The sequence below is a fragment of the Lagenorhynchus albirostris genome, chromosome 3, assembly GCF_949774975.1.
Source record: "Lagenorhynchus albirostris chromosome 3, mLagAlb1.1, whole genome shotgun sequence".
Classification (NCBI taxonomy): Eukaryota; Metazoa; Chordata; class Mammalia; order Artiodactyla; family Delphinidae; genus Lagenorhynchus; species Lagenorhynchus albirostris.
The window spans coordinates 64,265,606-64,287,738 of NC_083097.1; the positions used below are offsets into that span (position 1 = coordinate 64,265,606).

The 22,133-nt window shown below is 39.4% G+C and overlaps 1 protein-coding gene and 1 long non-coding RNA gene across 7 annotated transcripts in view; one reads left to right on the forward strand and one right to left on the reverse strand.

Moving 5' to 3' along the window:
- Positions 1-295: 295 nt before the first annotated feature.
- LOC132516929 (uncharacterized) lies at positions 296-21,895 on the forward strand. 6 transcript variants are annotated; one of them, XR_009539519.1, is made up of 7 exons: positions 296-3,666; positions 4,127-5,568; positions 6,433-6,518; positions 6,757-6,909; positions 11,056-11,269; positions 13,944-14,151; positions 20,958-21,895. It is a non-coding gene; the product is annotated as an uncharacterized LOC132516929 (long non-coding RNA). The 6 variants fall into 6 exon arrangements; XR_009539518.1 differs by having other exon boundaries at positions 6,433-6,485; XR_009539514.1 differs by having other exon boundaries at positions 6,433-6,909.
- The window catches only part of ACOT12 (acyl-CoA thioesterase 12), a 47,604-nt gene continuing 31,848 nt past the window's right edge, over positions 6,378-22,133 (reverse strand). The window contains exons 7-15 of the mRNA XM_060143223.1: positions 21,911-22,030; positions 20,902-21,052; positions 20,340-20,395; positions 19,991-20,054; positions 19,233-19,316; positions 10,147-10,280; positions 8,280-8,408; positions 6,793-6,919; positions 6,378-6,527 (exon numbers count right to left, since the gene is read on the reverse strand). Of these exons, the coding sequence (XP_059999206.1) occupies positions 6,378-6,527; positions 6,793-6,919; positions 8,280-8,408; positions 10,147-10,280; positions 19,233-19,316; positions 19,991-20,054; positions 20,340-20,395; positions 20,902-21,052; positions 21,911-22,030 (1,015 nt within the window). The remainder of the gene's footprint in view (positions 6,528-6,792; positions 6,920-8,279; positions 8,409-10,146; positions 10,281-19,232; positions 19,317-19,990; positions 20,055-20,339; positions 20,396-20,901; positions 21,053-21,910; positions 22,031-22,133) is intronic.

A 22,133-nucleotide genomic window follows, 5' to 3' on the forward strand; every position in this document is an offset into this window, starting at 1 on the left:
TCAGATCTAGACTGGGCTTATCTGGACAGCTCTGCGCATCTCATTTGGGCTTGCTCACATCCATAAGAAGTTTGGTTTGGGGTCAGCTGATCTAAGCTAGACTCAGATGAAGAAGCTCTATTGCATGTGTCTCTCTTCCTTTTCCTGGGACCAGCAGGCTAGCCCTGACATGTTTTTCTGAGGACAATGGCAGAGATGTAAGAGGGCAGGTCCACTTGCAAAACCATTTTCAAGCCTTTGGTTGCATCATGTCTGTTGATGAGTCACACAATCGAGCTCAGAGATAAGAGGTAGAACAGCGCTCCATTCGTGGAGGTGGGGATGGTGGTGAGGGAGTGAATACTTCTGAAAAATAATCCAACGTACCACAACATACCCCAGACCATTATAAAGCTTTGGCTTTCACTCTGTGATATGCAAAATTTTTCACATGTTTGGGGAGAAATGTGACATGATCTGATTGCCGAGTTGAGAGCAGAGTGAAGGGAGGAGTAAGGATAAAAGCAGGTTATAATTCAGGTGAGAGAAGATGGTGTGAATGAGGGTGGTTGTGGTGGAGTTGTTAGAAGGGGTCAGGTTCTGATTATGTTGATATCTTTAACATAGAGCTAATAAGATTTCCTGAAGGAAGGAGAATTTATGGAGGGAAAGGTGGCAGAATTAAGAGATCTATTTTGGAAATGTGGACTTTGAGATGACGATTATCATAGTGGAAATGTCAGATAAGTAGTTAGATATACAAGTGTGGAGTTCAGGAGAGTTTAGGGCTTGAGACACAGATTTGGGAGTTATTGGCAAGTAGATGTCTTTTAAAACCCAGAGGCTGGGTGGACTCACTGAGGAATGGAGATAGAGGAGAAGAGGCCAAGAACAGAGCCCTGGGTAGTCTAATATTTAGAGGTCTGGTGGAGGAGGAAGAACTTCAAGAGGATTTAAAAGTGTGACTGGTCACACAGGAGGAAATCCAAGAGTGTGACATCATGGAAGCCAAGCGGAGACAATGCTGCAAAAAGGAACTAGTCAACTTTGTTAATGCTGCTCAGAGGCTAAATAAGCTAAGAACAGGTCCATTAGTGTGGCAATGAGAGGTCTTTGTGGAGTAACAGAGGGAGAAGTACAGTTCGGTAAATGAAATAAGGATATGAAGACCACATTTATAGATAATTGGAGTAGAGATGGTGGCCTTTAGGAAACTGGATCAGGTGAAGTGTTGTTTTGCTTTGTTTTTATTTATTTTAAGATAAGAGATAAGAGTGGCTATGAAAATAATCCAGGAAAGACTCCTGAAATAGAGAAAAAAAGAGAATTGGAGGAGGGAAGCCTCGGAGAAGGTTAGAGAAATGGTTCTTTGCTAGGGTAGAGATGTTTAATTCATTGTGTTAGGAGGGATGGCAAAGATGTGGAATGTACATAGATGGGGAGATGAGACAACTTCTGCCTAATGGTTTATATTTTCCTCGAAGTATTTTCTAAATTTCATTAACTGAGAAAGGGTAAGAGACATGAGAAACTTGAAGGAAGAGAAGGCAGTGTGAAATAGCAAACATATAGGAAATGTAGTGGTATTATCAGAGCCCTTTTGAAATCTGTGGTCATAAATTTCAGGTGAGACCCATCCACAATTTTCAGATGCTTAGTGCAGGGGTGAGGTATTACAAATACTTTAACCACAGTTTTGAGTTTGCCAGACAAGTAGAATGAAAGGAAAAGGTACAGGTGTTTTCCAGGGTGTGATATTAATGATAGACCATGGAATCTAAGCCAGATGAAGAAAGAAGGGAGGACATGGAGAGGGATAATGAGCTATGGAAATGATCGAAATATTAATTTCGAATCTATTTTCAAATGTCCCTAAAAATGTCACAAAATGAGGAAGGGAAAGATGGCATCAGATGTGTAATTTTTATATGGTACTTTATACCTTCAAGTACACTGAGAAAGACATTTTATAATATTTCTTTGACTTTTGAATCTGGAGGTGGGTTACTATCAAGAACTGTGAAGGGTCTGAGGTTCTTAATACACTAGTCTGTTACTGTTTCATGGATGTCGACAAGGCATGAGAATCCTGGTTCAGAGACAAAAGATAGTCTTCATGGCACAGCAAACACCGTGAGTATCAACTTATTTCTGTTGCTTCCCTTTTTCCCTTAGTCCCCACAGGGTGACATGATGGGCCCAGATGGATGCTATAGACATAGCCGGTTTGTGTCATAGCTGAGGAACAAGTTGCAAACGCTGTAGCACAGAGCAAACAAGCCAGCCTTCCTGCGCCCCAGAGAGTGAGCCATTACACTGAAGTCAAGCTGTGGTCACCTTGACCTACTTAATTGCCTATGGGACTAGCATTTGCCTGTGGATAAATAAGTCTTGCAGTTTGGCACACTCAGCAATAATATGCAGGACCCCTCTGGGCCCATGGTGAACTGTCTGTCCCAGTAGTTACACTACCTTCAAATGGGTAAAATGAGTCATGAACAAGGTTCATAGTTTACATTTCAATAATTTATTCTAAACATAAAACATTCCTTAACATACACATTTTCAACATATATTTTCAAAACTACTCCTATAAATATACCAATAAAAATTTCCAAGGTTGTCTCTGAAATGTGCAATAAGAAATACGAACAAAACCATGTGATGGTATATATAAAAATACTCTGGATTTCTCTAGGTTTAATTAAAATTGTTCATTATTTCCTAGAGGTGTTAGACCATAATGGTAAACTATATTCTAAACTGTATAGATCAATTTTTACATTTTTTTCCTCTAGAATTCTTTAAAAATATGATAGAAAAACTGAATATAAATCAGAAACTCAGTTGCATTAAAACCAGGAAGAATTAATAGGGAAGAACTTCCTTTCTTAATCAAAAAGCTTTCAGTCCTGTTAGACGCACTTGAAAACCCTTACTATCAAGAAAGGTATGAAATCTTTAGTGTTCCTGGAGGATATTTTGACACTCCAAAGGAGAAAATAAGCATGACTACATTTTTATGTTCCCTCTGTCCTTAGTCTCCAGCGGCTTGAGGGTGAGTGCTGATGAACGAGCTTTGCTGCTTATCCTTGGTTCAGGCATGTTTGCTTAAAGTCAGGGCACCAGAGAAATCCAGAAAAGGCTGTCGTTAATTCATCTGGCTTCAATTACCTCTCTATTCCAGCCTCTCCAGCGTCTGCTTTTCCTGGAATGTGCCAGAAACACATTCCCATCTCAAAGGCTGTGCCTGGGCTAGTTCTTCTGCAGGAAACATGCTATCTCCAGAGATCCTCATGGTTCAGTCCCTCTCTGCCTTCAGGTTTTCACTGAAATATCCCTCAATGGGGCCTACTCTGACCACCCTATCCACCAGGCCATCAATAACCAAAAGCCCGAATCCTGGATGTATATATTGCTACATTCGTTATATAGAATATTTACTATCTTTCAGTGTGAACTCCCCCCCACACCTTCTTGTTGTTTGACAAAAGTCATGTTTCATGGCCAGAAAAATGTTATTAAATTTTATGTCTTTAACTTGCAGTTCCCTTAAGGAGTAGATGTGAAGCTTCACACTTCTGACCCCTGGTCCACATGCCTGCAATTCCCAGGCATGAGGGCAACTCCTGGAACTCCTCACAAGGCCCCTCCAGCCCTGGCCCAGCTGGAGTGTGGGCGGCCGAGGTAAGGAGTGGGGGGGTGGGGCATCCTACAAAGGCAGTGGGGCTGAGGGACCCCGGTCTCTGCACTGAGCCATAGCACTGGCCTCCCAGCCCTGGCGAGGGGGGCCCAGAAGCAGCAGAAGCATTTTCCTGCTGCTTCTGGCAAGTGGCCACCCTATTTAAAATATGAACAACTACCTCCAACACCTCCCCAGCACTCACATCCTTTACCCTGCTTTATTTTTCCATTTAACACTTATCTCCTAAATATTCTATTTATTTATCAATATTTTATTATGATGTTATCAGTATGCTTCTGTTCCTTGCTGAACCCACAGTGCCTAAAAGTGTCTGACACAAAGTAGGTTCTTAATAAATATTTATTGAATGAGTGAAAGAGCAATCAAATACATTTCCATTAAAAAAGGAAATGTAGGGCTTCCTTGGTGGCGCAGTAGTTAAGAATCCGCCTGCCAATGCAGGGGACACAGGTTCGATCCCTGGTCCGGGAAGATGCCACATGCTGTGGAACAACAGAGTCGTGCACCACAACTACTGAGCCTGCGCTCTAGAGCCCACAAGCCACAACCACTGAAGCCCCTGCACCTAGAGCCCGTGTTCCACAACAAGAGAAGCCACTGCAATGAGAAGCCTGCGCACCACAACGAAGAGTAGCCCCTGCTGTCCGCAACTAGAGAAAAGCCCGCATGCAGCAACGAAGACCCAACACAGCCAAAAATAAATAAAATAAATAAATTTATAAAAAAAGAAAAAAAAAGGAAATGTAAACCTAAGGGCTGTTGTTGAATTTTGCAATTGGAATGCCCTAGTCAGTTGTGTCATGGTTTGAGGCACAGATTTTAAACTTTTTGAGGTGCCCTATGTAGAGCCCGAATGCATTGCTATCTTTTCCAGTGTCATGCCCTTTTAAAGTCTCTTTAGTCCAGTAGTCTGAAAGTGAGCACTTCAAATTAGGCCATGATGACCACGTGACTGATAATATTGAAGTGGGGCTAGTGTGGCTGATGTTCAAATTTTATTTAAGTTTGATTAATGTAAATGGTCACATGTGGCTAGTGCCTACCATATTGGACAGTGCTTGACTATGCCTGTGTTACAAGTTAGAGTGGGCAACATCTTTATGTCTAAAAGTGATCCAGCCAAAGTTACTCTATTCCTTCAACCTCACAATGTTTCTGTTACTGTTCAGGAGAAAGATTCAAAAAAAATAAATAAATTCAGAGGTGTAGGAGAGGCAGCAGTTAGAAGTGTTTCAATTGTAGGAGAGGGCTGAAATTTTAGCATACAAAACTCTAGTGTACTGTAACCCTCTTTATTGCTCCTTTTTATCACCTTTTTAAAATCTAACAATATTCTCAAAAATCTACTTTTAGAATGTAATGTATAAGCATGTTTTAATCGACATATCCATTCTTCTTATTGTATATAAATGTTAATTCATAAAATTGGGACACAGTCCAAAGTTCATATAAATAACCTGCTGGCACAGATTAATAAAAATAATTACAGCCAAATTTGGACAGAAGTAAAGATTTGACAAACTAAAGCAGGATGTAACTAATCTCTTAAGTGCTTTAAACTCTTAACGGAGAAGTCCTTTAACTTTTAGAAGTTGTCCTGTAGAGGAGGCTAACTTGACGTATGCTGGTTTGTCTTACGAGTTAAGACAAATCACAGACAGAGTAAAATAATAAATGTTAAAGCCTAGAGGGACTTCCTTGGTGGTGCCGTGGTTAAGAATCCGCCTGCCAATGAAGGGGACACGGGTTTGATCCCTGGTCCGGGAAGATCCCACGTGCCGCGGAGCAACTAAGCCCATGCACCACAACTATTGAGCCCACGTACAACTACTGAAGCCCATGCATCCTGGATCCCGTGCTCCACAACAAGAGAAGCCACCACGGTGAGATACCTGTGTACCGCAATGAAGAGTAGCGCCTGCTCGCCGCAACTAGAGAAATCCCATGCACAGCAACAAAGACCCAACACAGACAAAAATAAAATAAATTTTTTTAAAAAGTCTAGGGAATAAAGTTCTAATGTAACGATTATTAAAGTAGAGCTCAGTTAATGCTTTCTCTACAATATCACATTTTGCAGGTACTTTGTGAGTGTAGATAGAGCAATAGATACTAAATTGGTCAGCTAACTTGATATATGTTAAATGACACTAGGAAAGTAGTTCCTATTACTAAAATTGATTGGATTCCATTATGTTTTAATGTCTTCCTAATTTAAAGCTCTAAAACATAATACATCTTGTCAGATGCTCTTGACATACAGATACCTGCTGTACATGGAACAACCCCATACTATTAATCAACTAGCCAACTTATCATTTCTGATTTTATAAAATTTTGTAAACTTTCAAACAGAACATGTAGCCTAAAAATGTTTTGATTATTTAAACCTAACTTCCACCATTTTACAGAACACACAATATTGCATGTGGGAATTTTCCATTGCCTGTGCCCCTGGAAGGGAGCAAAGCCACGGGTGATCTAAAACAGAGTTTTAAAGCTCTTTTAATGTTAACCCAAATCACTGGTATTGAACTTGGGATGCATTTTGTTTTTTAACCTCTTCATAACTGCATTTTGCTTAGACTGATATTAAATTATTTGTGGCCCAGAAGCTTGTCAAGTGTCAGAGCTAAGGGTGCTTGAAATTGAAAGTGGAAAATAAAATGACAGATAATTTAAAGTTTATCATTTAAAATATGCTTATCAACCCATCATCAGTAGTGTTCTCTATGAATTGTATACAGGAGGCTGCTGTCTCTTCAATGGATTTTGACCAGCCACCAAGATTTCCAGCAAAGTAAGGAAGGATGCTAGCAGAAATCTGGTTCAAGTAAGATACCTGTTTCAAAAAACAAAGCAAAACAAAACAATATTTTAATTTCTTACTGACTTGGAGCTTTTTCAAGCAGGGATCTCAATCTTGTTGGTGTAGGGGAGGCTATGACCCTAATCTTTTGGGAATGGATCTGAAAGGATGACCTTAGGATTCCCTGGTGGGTGTGGGTGGACACATTGCAGAATTAGAGTTAATTAGTAAATCCAGGTAAAAGGTTCCTCTGTATCTGTAGGAACAAATTAATCTGCAGATGTTTCATCAAACTTACGGTACATGAACTGCTGTCAATAGCACGGATGAGAAATCCAGCACTTATGATTTCACTTCTGCTGTACTGTGGAGAAGGTGGGACTGATGGCAGAATAACTGACCTCACTGCCACCGTGTAAGTGTGACTGAAAGATAAAAGGACATTTTCAAAGTTCTTGAGAGAAACAAAGAATAGTTGTTAGAAAATAAATTCCTACAGTTAATGCAACTTGTTTATATAGTAGAAGTAAAACTATAGACACCCAGATCTTTTAGATGAGTGGTATACATAGGAAAACATTCTCTGTGGATACATTCAAGTATAGCAAATAAGGGCCATAGGTGTTTTCTGCCTAAGAATTACATATACTTTGTATAACTCCGCGAAGCTGCAGTCAACCTCCAAACTGTTTTTTTTTTTTTTTTGGTGCCCTAATGGGTTGTAATTTCAGTCTCTTCTTTTTTTAATGAAAAATAATACCATTGTTTTAAAGAACCTTCAAACAATAGAGAACCCTATACATTAGAAAATAGAAGTCATCCTTCAGTCCACCATAAGCACAATACATGCTTATCCTAGAGATGACCACGTTATATTGTGATCCTCCAGATCTTTTTATAAATATATAACATTTATGTAAGCAAATGGACGTATGTAGATTTTTACATAAATATAATCATTTTACAAATATTGGTCTATAATTTGATTTTTCACCTAATGGTAAAACTTTGGAGGTGTTTCTGTATCAATGCCTCTGTGACTACTTCATCCTTTTTAATGCTGGTATAGTGCTCTGTAGTGTGCTTCTACCATAATTAATGAGATGGAGCTTCAGTTTATTTCTAATATCTTTTGCCATAGTAAATGATACTACACTGAACATCCATGTGCATTAATCCCACACGGGAGGGATTATTTCTATAGGCCAGCTTTGACATCAGAAATAATGCTGGCTAGTTCCAGGGGTAGACCATAACTGCCCTGGCAGCTTCCACTTCTTGTCCCTTTGAACACCTGCTCTTGGGACCCTTCCCCTTAGAACCTAGACACTATTCTCTGAGAAGCCCAATGCCCATGGAGAGGCCATGAACAGACACTCTAATTGACAGCCAGCCATTTTGGGTGTCTAGCACAGTTGAGTCTTTGTAAATTCTGAACCAAAACCAATTCCTGGTATTTTATTTGGCTTTCACTGCATTTTTACAATAACGGAATATTTTGAAGGTTTGCTAAATATCCGTTTTACATCTGCATAGAGCAAAAGGAAAGGGAACTGCTTTACGAGTCTCACAGATGCTTTGCACATGGCTGGCACTTAATAGATAATTGTTTCTTTCTGGTTCTTTGTTTAATGATAACTAAAGCCTCATCTAGAAAAAATTCACATGAACATCATTCAAGACAAGAAATGCTTATTCCATTGACTTCCTTGTTTTCATATCAACTTTTTCTTTCTACTCTATATTATAAGACATTGCCATAACACTTGAATTACATATACTCACCCATCTTTGAGAGGCCTTCTTCGTGAAACAAGTACTACCAAGTCTTTGGGTTTGTCATCATTCACCACAGGACAAGTGATATAATATATCTGATCATCTTCACTTACCCAGTCTATGACTTCACAGGACCTATGTAAATAGAACAGTGACAGAAAGTCTACATTTTACTACCTGGTAGAATAAGGCATTCGTTTTGTTTGTTTGCGTAACTTCATTATTGGTGTCCATTTTCACCCTTCTGCTCACATAACCATCCCCCCAAAGCCAGCATCATTTCTTAAAGTCTGTTTTTAGAGTTGTTTGGCCAGAAGGAATAATTCTGCATGTGATGAAAAGAGTGCTGGCCATCTGACTCTAAGGTCACTGCCCTCAACACTGAAGAGAAAGGCACTTTTCTTTTTTCCACAAAATTATTTTTCTCTAGGATCAAGTAATAATATTTTGAAGACTAGTGAATTATATAGACAATCCAACGACTCTGAGGTAAAGGAATATGGTATATTGGGAAAGAGAACTAAGCTTGGAATCAAGCAACTTGCCTTTGAGTCTCAGATTGCTTAGTAGCTGTGTTATGTTAGGCAAGTCACTTTTTTTTCATCTATAAAATGTAGATAATAGTACCTATGGGTTTATTGTGAGGATCAAGTGAAAACACCTGGCACAGTACCTGAATCATGATAGATGCACCAAAATAGTAAGTGGAATTAGAATTCATTCATTCAAGTTCAGTTAGGCTAGAATGTCAGGTGATATAGAAAATAATGGGAGATACATTTGAAAAAAGCAGCAAGTTTAGGCATTATTCTTGCTAAAATCTTTGTACTTATAGAGTTATCTACAAAGATCTACGCAAGAAAATCGGCAAGTGTTTCCTCTTCTCTCCGAATGTTTATTGTAACATTAACCAGGATGTATCATTCTGGCATCTATGCAAATGTAACACATGAGCCCAGAGATGTTTCACTTTAATGGTGTTAAATTGTCTATTACATGCTGTTAATCACAGTGAGATTTGGACATTTAAAAGATGAAACTCTACTTCATCCAAATTAGGAAGTAAATGGTAATGCTGAATATAATAGGTATAATCTTACTAATCCTTTCCTTCAAGCAAGGTGTCCATGAGGCCTGAGCCCTGCAGCCCAGGAGCTTGGACTCCTTGAAGAAGGGGGTGTTACCCTGACAGTGCAGTTGACAAGATGCCCAGCTCTGCATTCCAGCAAAGGAGGGAGAGTGGAGAAGATTGGATTAGGGATGTGGGAGACAACGAGTAACAGAAGAGATGTAGGCTGACAGGAGTGGGCCCTGATCAGACATGGAGAGCAGGAAGGAATGTACTCATAGAGCTGCTTCTCCCAGCTTCTCACCAGGGAGTGCTGCTTCACAGAAAAAGAGGGGACTACCAAATAAAGATCAAGAGTGGGAAGTTGGAGGGACTATTTGATAATCACTTCCTCAAGAGCAATGAGACTGTGTATTAAAGTACAAGAGTGTGGAATTCAGAGCCTGACAGACCTGGGTTCCAATTCAGGTTCCATTGCTTTACTGCCTGTGTAATGTTGGCAAGTCTTGGGATCTCTCTCTTGTTAAATAGGAATAATATCAACTTTGAAGAGTTACTGATAGGAGTACAATAGATGTGGGTAAAGCATGTCAACTCAATATAGATGAAAAATAGATGATTATAATAATTTTTGTGTCTCTCAGTAGCACCTGATGCAGTTTTCCATGCAGAGCAAACTTTAGCAAATACTGTTTAATAAAACAATAGGTCATACATTGGGCAATGGAGATACACTGCAATGTAGAGGTCATCTTTTACATGATGTCAGGGTTGAATAAGAAAATATTTAAAATTTATTCTTACATGTAATGGGGGTCCCACAAAGGTCGCTTGGTAAAGTCAGACAAGAGATGATAAGCCAAGTGTGCTGGTCTTTCCACATGCTTTTCAACACAAACAGATAAAATATTGTGCTCTTCCAGAGTATATATTTTTATCTAAAAGAAAATAACAAGAAAAAATTACAAAAGAAAATTAGGTGTTTTTACATTAAAACCACAGCATATATACGTAGTCATAGGCGGATTGCACTAGCTAAGGCATCTTGGCATCTGGGTAATAATGAAGCCAAATGATGGCAAGTTCACTTTAAATACTTGGATGTCTAGAGCACAGACCAGGATGCTATGCCCCTGTGTCATCTAAATAATATGTGACTTGAGGGTGGTTTATTATTGTGCAATAGTTTTTCTCATGAAAAATTAAGAACATAAGCCTTTCTTTCTTTATCCCTTTGTGGTATTTCCCTGCCTCTATCCAGGAACAGCAGAAATTATAACCAGACTGCTGGGCAAGTCAGTGCTTCATGTCCCCCTAAGACCTTGGAGCCAAGGCTGCAGCCTAACGTACTTTCTCGGGATGTCAGGCATGCCTTCACGTGGGCTGAGGGAGCCCAGGGAGTAAGTCAACGCCTCTAGAGCCAACTAAGCCTCTCAACAGGGCCGCTGAAGCGTTTCTTCAGCACAAAGAATTCTTTCATTTGTGAATCACAAGAGCTCATCTTTCAAGGCGGCCAATTCCTGGGTTTCTAGTGCTTATTATTCCTTAGATAAGAGGAGGCTTGTTGTGGGGATCCATTTGATGTATACTTAAACATTCATGTATCCCTTGTTACTCTGAACTTTCCTTCTACTCTGCTTTGGCCAGTAATCAGAGATACATGTTCAGCTAAGAGCATATTTCTATCCTGCCCATTTTCTCCATCTCTTTCAGGGTGCTTTGAAGACAGTGTTGAAATTTGCCATCTTATAATCATTCCCATGGCAACAAGCTGTGAGAAGACAAACAAACATAGGGTTAAGACTTCACTGAGGGAATCAAGCAGATGGAAAAATCAGGCTGTGAGGGAGAAAACCTTTATTTAAACATAAATATCTTTAGGAAGAGAATGAAGAAATGAGAAACTGACTAAAAGCAGCTTAGAAAGGTGAGAAGTGACTATTTGCTTATGCTTTTACCTCTCTAATTGACCTCAGTGCGAAGCCTGTCTTTAAATTGAGCCTGCAAAGGAGGACATGATGTAGGCTGTGGGCACTTATCAAAGAGAAAGAAAACCATGAATGCAGCTGTAGTTGGTGGCTGAGACTCACCCCAGCATAGACATGCCTACCTTTGCCCCCCATACAGCAGAAGTCGAAGCAGGTTCATTGGTGTAAATCCAGAGGGAAGTCACCTTATCAAAGCCTGGTGTCCATGTGGCTCTTAGCCAACCTGTTGGGGCTCTGCAGTCTCAGAGGAGGCAAGGGCAGGGGGCCAGAGTGAATCCCATCACCTCAGTCAGATTCTGGCCATGGGGCAACCATGGTTAACCTTGGTGGAACCAGGGTGGAGTAGGATGTAACACTGGACTGAGCATTTTTTAAGGGTTGAATTGTGTGTCCCCCGCCCCCCAATTCATATATTAAAGTCCTAACCCCCAGTAGCTCAGAATGTGACCTTATTTGGAAATAGGGTCATTGCAGGTGTAATAAGTTAAGATGAGGTTATACTGCAGTAAAATGGGCCCCTAACCCAATATGACTGGTGTCCTTATAAAAAGGGGCAATGTGGACACGTAAACATACACACATGCACACACACTGGGAGAATCCCATATGAAGGTGAAGGCAGAGGTCAGGTGGTGCATCTACAATCCAAGGAATGCCAAAGATTGCCAGCAAAGCACCGGAAGTTAGGGGAAAGACCTGGAATAGATTCTCGCTCACTCCCTCAGAAGGAACCAACACTGCCAACACCTTGATCTCAGACTTCCAGCTTCCAAAACTGCAAGGCACCCAGTTTGTGGTACTCTTAGGGCAGCCCTAGGAAACTATCACAGCACTTTTCCAGGTTGCAGATACATGCTGCTGCTTCCTATCCTGGAACCAAAACAAACTTCACGCTAAGTAGCCATCATTAAATTCTGCCCTTATAAAACTCACTTGACTTATCCAGTGCCAAGTGCAGTATTGGATGAGTGGATGATATTTTGATCCTTTCCCCAAAGTTAAAAGTAGCAGACAATCAGAGTTAATGACATTGATGCAGACACAGCAGACAAGGAGAGGCAGCAGTTGTTGTTGGTTCTCTTTAAACCGTACTATTTTAGGAAAGCCAACTTTGGCTTAGTGTAAAAATTCTCCAAGACCAACTCTCCAAGAAAACGAGTTCCCTTTCATGCTTGGAAGAAGACAGGTTAAATTCCATTTATCATCTCAAATGTTTTATCATTTGGTGCCTGGAGAATTTTAGTCTATGAAATGAAGCTTATAGTAGGCCCCAAATCTGCTGGAGCTTGTTAACATTTTACTAATGATATATTTTTTCATTCTAATAAGATTCTGTTTAATGGGTTTGGATCTTATACAAATAGCACAAGAGGAAATAACTCAAAGTTTTAGAATTTTATACTATCTGTTGACAAATATGTTATTGATACTATATTGCGGAAAGGAGGACAAAACTCGTTTTTACAGAGTCATTGGGACAGGGGTAGAGTCCTTGGAGGTAGGTTACCCCCTGGGCTAAGGGGAGGAGACATGATCAGGTGGAGCTCTGGGACCAGCCCCAGCTTCAATGAGAATAGCTCTTCTTTGGTCTGTTTCCTGTGGGTTTTGTCCTGTGTGAAGGTTTTCACATGATCCTTGCCATTCTGGCTTCCAGTACACTCTCAGCTACTCCCTAAATAAAAAGCTACTTCTGTCAGGTCAATCTCTTACCCATGCCAATTCCAACCAGGAAGGTTTGGCTCAAAGCTACTCACTGCCTAGAAAGCACCCTTTACCCCTCCAGCAATTTACCCTTACACTATCTTCAAGGAGGAAAGAATCAACTCTCCAAAGTTGTCTCTAAACAACTGTCTTCCCTGACTTTGAATTGCCTAAGAGCTGACCTTTGCGGTTTAAATACTACAATCTCTCACTTGTTTATAAACTACCTTAAAATTATCCTTCAGCTATGATATGTATATATGTGATGCTTTCAAGATAGACTATAAGCTCCTTTAAGATGGGTGTTCATCTTTTGCTCCTTGTATTACTGGTATTATTAATTCCAACACTATACATTGAAAATGAAATATGGGTTAAAACAGTAAGTACTGCCCAATTTCGTTACAAATACTAGAAATTTTAGAATTTTGCCGTCTATCAAAATGTATATCAAAATGAGTATAGATTTTTATAACCCAAAATAAGTATAATTCTTAACAGACTGTTTTGTTGTAAGAATTTATTCAGCTAAAAGGTGACAGAAAAAAATGTGAGCTGTATTTTTAAATTAAAAGCATATAATGGTGAAGGTGGTTAAAAAAACCACATAAAAGCTTTAAAAAGTGGGAGAGAAAAGGGGGATAACTCAGAAAGAAAAAATTAGATTTTTATTATAAATACAATCTAAAAAAAAAGGAGGGCTTCAAATTCAACAGAGATAACATAAGAATGTTTAATTATACAGTGTTCTCTAATAAGTATCTGTACAAAACTTAAGAATTAATTATTGATGGCTCTCCTTAGACACTAGCAAATATACGTTTATTTGTTTAGATTGGTTTCTGGCACCAAACTCTTTAAGAATTGAAATTTTAATGACTTCACTAAATATGTTCTCGTCCTTCATTCCAGACATGAGTTTGTCCTTTGCTATGCTGCTCATGAATGCTCGGATGCCAGCAATGATGCAAGAAACAGATTTCATATTAGTAAAAGAAAACAGTCTTGAAGCAGCTTTTATGGGGGATAAAGAGAAGCAAGTAACTTAGTTATGTTAAACCTGTATTTCTGCATCACTGAACCAAACACACAGATGGAAACCTAACTGGATCCAAAGAAGGTAAGGAAGACCCTGAAAGGATTCAGAATTGAGCACCAAGACATAATAAAAGCAAACAACCAAAGCCAAAACACGGAGAGGAGGTCAAAGTCAGAGCTGAAAACAATAAGTGAAGTAACTGAATTTGCTTTGATTTCAGGGTAAGTGACCATATAACTTATTATCCAAAGTGGAACACTTAGGCACTGTTAATAATTATGATGGGAAAACCAGGACTGTCCCAGGAAAACCAGAACATATGGTAATCATATTTTAGAGGCTACTGTTTCATTGATGATGAAAAACAGTACACACTGAAATGTGAGCATAGACAAAATGTCAGCATTATTGAGCATCTCCTGAATGCCAGGCAGTGCTGTGTTCTGGGACTATAGTCATGAACAAAATGGTCCTTAAAGAGCTTATAATCTGTTTAGTGTGGACATCAGCCTCAAAGGGCCTCCTGATATACCTTTGAAATTAGATAAAATTAAAATCCAAATGATATACATTAATTTAAATTTGATGACATGCAAAACATTGTAAAAGGTGCTGAGAAGAAAGATGTCAAGACAAGGCTTCTTTCTTAAGATGTTTATAATCTAGGGAAAAAGACCATATGTAAAAAGTTGAATTACTATGAAAGACAAATACTAACTCAACATAGCTATGGGAGAAATGTCATGAGATAATGCATAATTAATTGACAAGTTAATCATAAAGAAGTAATTGTTAAAGGAATTCCTAGAGGGATAAGTTCCTTCAGTCAGGAGTGATTGGCTTTATGGAAAAGCATTTGTCCTGGGTCATGAAGACCAGGTAGGACTGGGGTAGATAGGAGAAGGAGAGAGAGGTGGAACATGAGAACTAAGCTCAGAGGTAGGAATGTGTAGGGCGATTTGAAGGACCCTAGATCAGCCAGTGTGGAGGAGTAGAGACAGGGCTGGAAAGATACTTGACTCTTAAAAAAATTTCCCTCAAAGATTTTTTTACCTTTAAAAAAATTGAAATACAGTTTATTTACAATATTATATTAGTTTCAGGTATATAACATAGTGATTTAATATTTTTATAGCTTATACTCCTATATATATGAATATATATGTGACTATATATGAATCTATGTAGATGTACATATCTATATTTATACATTAGATATATACCCAGTAGTAGAATTGCTGGATCATATGGTGGTTCTATTTTTAGTTTTTTGGGGTACCTCCATACTGTTTTCCAAGTGGCTGTACCAGTCTACATTCCCACAAACAGTGTACTAGGGTTCCCTTTTCTCCACTTCTTCACCAATATTTGTTATTTGTGGTCTTTTTGTTGATAGCCATTCTGACAGGTATAAGGTGATACCTCATTGTGGTTTTAATTTGTATTTCTCTGATGATTAGGACTGTTGAGCATCTTTTCATGTGCCTGTTAGCCATCTGTATGTCTTTGGAAAAATATCTATTCAGGTTTTCTGCCCATTTTTTAATCAGGTTGTTTATTTTTTTTGATATTGAGTTGTATGAGCTGTTTATATGTATGAGCTGTTTATACGTATGAGTTGTATGAGCTGTTTATATGGCCCCTTATTGGTCATGTCATTTGCAAATATTTTCTTCCATTCAGCAGGTGTTGATGGTTTCCCTTGCCACGCAAAAGCTTTTAGCTTCAAAGCTAAATGCTCTGGGGGCTTCTCCTCCCGATGCCAGACCCCCAGACTGGGGAGCCTGACATGGGGCTCAGAACTCTCACTCCTGTGGCAGAACCTCTGTGATATAATTATTTTCCAGTTTGTGGGTCGCCTACCTGGTGAGCATGGAATTTGATTGTATTACAAATGCACCCCTACTACCGTCTCATTGTGGCTACTTTGTCTTTGGATGTAGAATATCTTTTTTGGTAAGTTCCAGTCTTTTTTGTCGATGGTTGTCGATGGTTGTTCAAAAGCCGCCAGGCTTTTGTTGATGGTTGTTATTTTGGTGTTTTCATGAGAGGAGGTGAGCTCAAGTCCTTCTACTTCACTATCTTGTCTTCCTCCCCTTTATCGTTATATAATGCCCCTCTTTGTCTTTTGTTATAGACTTTGTTTTAAAGTCTATTTTGTCTAATATGATTATTGCTACCCCTGCCTTCTTGCTGTTTCTGTTTGTATAAAATCTTTTTCCATTCCCTCATTTTTGGTCTGTGTGTGTGTTTAGCTCTGAAGTCAGTCTCTTGTAGGCAGCATATAGAAGGGTCTTGTTTTTTATCCAGTCAACCACCCTGTGTCTTTTGATTGGAGCATTTAGCCCATTGACGTTTAAAGTAATTATTGATATTATTGCCATCTTATTACTTGTTTTCCAGTTTTTTTGGTAGTTCTTCTTGTTTATTTCTTTTTGTTTGTTTGTTTCTTCCCTTGTGGTTTGATTATTTTCTTTAGTAGTATGCTTGAGTTCCTTTCTTTTTGTTTTTTTGCATCTATTTAAGTTTCTGATTTGGGGTTACCATGGTGTTCATATATGTTGTCATTGTAACTATATGCTTGTTTCAAACTGACAGTCCTTTAAGTTCAAACACATTCTAAAAGGTCTACATTTTTTTCTCTCCTCCCTCACATTTTATGATTTTGATGTTTATCCCTTAACTGTTTATTGTAGTTATATTTTATTTTATTTATAGTTTTTGTCTTTTAATATTTATACTAGCTTATTTAAATGGTTGATCCACAGCCTTTACTAGTGGGGTTTTTCCTTTCCTATGACTTCTTACTTCTTGTTGTAGCCTTTTCTTTTCCACCTAGGGAAGACTTTAACATTTATTTTAGGGTTGGTTTAGTACTGATGAACTCCTTTATTTTTTGCTTGTCTGAGAAGTTCTTTATCATTCCTTCAACTCTAGATGATAATCTTGCTGGATAGAGTATCCTAGGTTGTAGGTTTTTCCCTTTCAGCACTTTAAATATATTATGCCACTCCCTTCTTTCTTGTAAAGTTTCTGCAGAAAAATCAGCTGATAGCCTATTGGGGAGTGGGTGTCTTGTCCTTGTATGTGTCTCTGTTTTTTCTCTTGCTGTCTTTAGAATTCTCTCTTTTTCTTTAACTTTTGCCATTTTAATTATGATATGTCTTGATGTGGGTCTCTCTGTGCTTCCTGTACTTGAATATCTGTTTCCTCTTTCAGGTTCAGGAAGTTTTCAATCATAACTTTTCCAAATACATTTTTGACCACTTCCTCTCTTCTCCTTCTGGGACCCCTATAATATGAATGTTAGTATGCTTGATGTTGTCCCAGAGGTCCCTTAAACAAACTAGTTTTATTTTTTTTAATTTATTTTTCTTTTTGCTGTTCTGCTTGGGTGATTTCCATTATTCTATCTTCCATGTTACTTATGTGTTCTTTATTACCTAGTCTGCTTTTAAATCCTTCTAGTGTGTTTTTCATTTCCATTATTGTATTTTTCAGCTCTGACTGCTTCTTTTTTTTTTTAATTGGAGTATAGTTGATTAACAATGTTGTGTTAGTTTCAGGTATACAGTAAAGTGATTCAGTTATATATATACATATGTCCATTCCTTTTCAGATTCTTTTCCCATATAGGTTATTTCAGAATACTGAGTAGAGTTCCCTGTGCTATACAGTAGGTCCTTGTTGATTATCTCTTTTATGTATAGTCGTGTGTATATGTTAATTCCTGACTCCTAATTTATCCCTGACTTGTTCTTTTTTTAATATTTTCTAGTTCCTTGTTAAAATTCTCACTGTGTTCATCTATTCTTTTCCCTAGTTCAGTTAGTATTTCTTATTACTAATGCTTTGAGCTCTTTATCTGGTAAATTATTTATCTCTGTTTCATTAGTTGTTTTATCAGGGTTTTTTGTTCTTTCATTTAAAACAAATTCCTCTGTTTTCTCATTTTGCTTAACTTTCTCTGTCTCTATGAAATTAGGTGAAACAGCTACTTATCCTGGTCTTGAAGGGTATCCTTGTGTGGGAATGTCCATATGCAGTCCATATCTGCCCTGTGGCTTTGGTGGGAGAGCTGGATCTGACGTGAGCATGAGTCACATCTTCCCCCAGGGTGTGCTGGCAGCTATCACCTTGGTGGGAGTGGGGGGCTGGATATGGAGGGACTAAAGCCAGAGCTAGCTGTGAGCTAGGGCTTCTCCTATGCTTAGTGGCCATTACTGCCCTACTGGGGGCAGTGAGGGGGTCCCAATGTGCTGGCACAGAAGCCCTGAGGGTTGGGTCCAAGCTAGTTCTGTTCCATCTAAGTGTGCGCTCTCCCCTATTCCAGCAGTGGCACCATCACCACAGAGGGGAGAAGTGCTGGAGCAAGAAGGCCCAGAGTGGGTACCCGGTGTAGGCTGGGGTATGTGCTAGGCAGTCTTGGCACACCAGTCAGAGCTCCAGACTGCTTGTGATCCACCACCTTCACGAGCACCAGTAATGGCCACCCTTGCCCTGTTCAGATGCAGTGCCTGGTCTGAGCTGGCTCCATTTCCGCCAGCTGTGCAACCTCCTCAGCAGTGGCAACCTTCACCCTAGTGGGGAGCTGCAGTGGAGCTAGAGGGGCTGGAGTGGATGCTTGGCATGGGCCAGGGTGTGCACTGCGGTGGTTGCAGGAAACCAGCCGTAGCCCTGGGAAGTTTCAATCTGCTTCCTTTGCCTGGTTCCCAGGAGTAAGGAAGCATGTGTATGCTCTTTAAGAGCAGAGTCTAGGTTTCTTATAGCCCTCCTGTTAGTCCCAGTGGTTTTTAAACAAGCTAAGGGGACTCCTTCTCCTGGTATCAGACCCCAGGGCTGAGGTGTCCTCTCCTAGGGCTGCAGGTCCTGACCTGATTGCTCCTCTTCCCCTCCTACCTGACTCCATGTGGATCTTTCTCTACAGACTTGTTTGTTGTATAAGAGTCTTTCTGCCACTCTCCAGTTTGTTTTCAGTGTGAATTGCTCCACATGTAGATGTATTTTTGATGTGTTCGTAGTGGGAGGTGAGCTCAGTGTCCTTGTACTCTGCCATCTTGATCTCCATTTTTTCCTTCTTAAAAGTAGCAGAACAACCACTACCATGACAACTTTCATTTGTGATGGGCAGTGGGTTGTGTGTATACCTGGATGCCTCCTACCTTTTCGACAGCACTGGTAACCTCCCAACCACTTTTGGCCGCCAGGCTTTTGAGAGCCTCCACATTGCCATTACTCAAGGATACCTAAAACACAAATATTTGAAATGCTGTGAGTTCAGTGCAGATATGTGATCAAATATTTTCTGCTTAGAAAGTGGGCACTGTTAGAGCCAAAGTGATGATGTTGAGGTTAGAACTAAGTTATAGGAACATAATTTCTGTCTCAAACTCTTAATGCCGAATTCAAACAGGTAATGTGAGTCATATATGCTTAGCAGATTAGTATCATTTTAATTAGCATCCTAAGCAAAGACAAGAACACCCTTCAGTATGACTTGTAATCAACGGGTAATAAGTAAACTTGGATTTCCCTTTACATTTTATGGTCAAAAACATTAAAATGACTAATACTTCTCTATTGTGTTATAAAAACGCAAGCCAGTGGGCATGTCATTCAACACAAGCTATGATGAAACACCAGATCTCAATGTCCTATGTTGCTTGAATGCATTTGATGGCAGAGCATCCAGAGTCTGTATTCAGGAACTATACATATAATTCAAACAAGGCAGTGAAGCAGCTGGCTGATAACTAGTTACTGATAGCTTGGTTTTGTTTCATTTTGAGACGACTGGTTGCTATAATTCACCTTTCCATCTAACCTGTGTAGGCACAACATGAGTCAGTTAAATGAGGGGATTTCCATTTTTGTAATGAAGTGATTTTACATGAAGAGCTTCAGATCATAAAACTGTCACCTGGTTGCCAGTATCCCAGTGTATGCAAAGTGGAACCTCTCCTTTGTGGGAAATAATGTATTTTCTGGAAAAAAATTAAAATATTAAATAACAGTTTTCTTCCCTGTATTTAGCACACAGCAATAACTATGACAGTTTCTTGAACTGAAATCAGCAGTTTTAAAAAGCTGCCTTTACTGGTGGAACAATCAGAAAGAACAATTTCCATCACAGTAGTCTCCACAGTCAAAAAGCATCAGACCTTCTCTTTTTACATTATGTGGGAATAGAGACACAGAGAGGGCTCTTTGCTATGTAATTTGTCAGATGAGAGAAGATTCCATAAAATCCTTACACCTAAGTCCCTTACCTGCCTAGGCGAATTCTCTTGCGTGCAAGAGCTCCACGATACCGTCTAAAATCATCCTTAAATAAAAAACAAAGTAAAATCAATAAATTTCTAATATTTTAGTGCTACAATCCTTAAGTTTCTCTCTCCTAAGTCAGTTGAAAAGGCTAATTGGGACAAGGGGTCTCTACGTGAACTATCTTCAGGTCAGAGTTGGCAGTAAGGCAGCTTATTCTGAAAGGCTTAATTCCGATGAGTGTAGAGCAGCATAGAGAACTGGGTGTAAGGTGGGAGAAGAGAGTCAGAAATGAGACACGGAAGACGATATGCTTCCAACAGCAGCATGTGGCTGAGTAGATGTGAAGTCTTCAGGGACTTCATCATTTAAAGAAATGACTAGAGTGATTTGGAAAAAGAAGAAAAAGACCATTTTACTTTGTGATACAGAAAAGAAAGAAAACCAAAGGGGAATAGACATGGAGGTTGTTGCCAGTTCAGGGAAAGATTCTGTGTGGAGCTCTGTACCCACAGCTTCCCCAGAATAAGCGGTCTGATTACTGAACCACACATGCTAATAACTGACCTTTGACATCGGTTTGATTCTGGGGAATGTGATCAGTTCTTCCTTATCATCGACAGCATTATAAATGAGAAACGCACTGTTGATATGACGGCCCCGGCCCCCAGACCACTCCTGGCAGTCAAAGGCCTCCACGCGCACTCCCACTTCGACACTGCAGATGGGCGACAAGGGCAGTGGGCAGAGAACCTGAGCATGCCAGGCCTACTCTGCCCACTGCCCCACCACCTCCTCCAGGGAAGGAAGAGAATGAGGACCCTGGGTTGTTTCATTGTCATCTGCTAGTCTATGCAACTGTTAACATCCATTTCATCAGGTCGATTGATCTGATGTACAAGCTCCTGGGAGCATTTCTGCTTTACTCTCCCACTTTCAAGTGGTAAAAAGGCCACTGGAACTTTATATACCTTCATGAACATACTTTGGTAATGGGGGAGGGGTGGTTAAATTGTACCAAAGTCAAGTTTTCTCTCCTAAAAACAATAGTCCTATAATTTAAAAGCATCGAACACTGAAACTGGATAGGAAACACAGATGTTCTTTTTTACATTTAAAAAGAAAAAAATACTAAATTAAATCTTTTCTTTGTGTATCAAGAATAATAAAAATAACTGGGAAGTGGTTTGGACTTCATGGTGATAAATGATGGGTCCATTATGAAGTGGTTGACCACACAGTCACTGGGACTCTTTTGAGAGTGAAAGGAAGAATGAATAATTATGACAGGTGCAAAAACCAAGACCATCCTGGATCAAGTAGGACATACAGTCACACTTATTATGAGACAAAAACCAACTTATCCTAACAGTGTAAGGAGGCCTGAAGTGGAACAGTTAAAATGTGTGTCTGTGGATTTCGAAGATTAAGTGAAGTTTAAAAATAATTAGAAGGAACTTGATTTTTTTAAAATAGTCACTATACTTACCTCCAGATTGAAATAAAACAAAAAATATTGCTTATGTGCAAGTTTGAATTCATTTATAGCAGCCTAAGAGCACCAGACATGCTTTACCAGGTCTGAAATGTATTGTTGACAATGGCATTGAAGACAAGACGATCTCCAACTGTAGATGGTCCCCGGAACTTAAACATGTCCACGGACTTCAGAAGGGGATGCGCTCGACACAGGCGGCTGATGAAACGAAGGGAAGGAGAGAGAGAAGCAAGTGATCATTCTCCAAAATATTTTCAGGAACTGTTGCTTTGCTTAATGGATGCAATAGGCCATTGTTCAG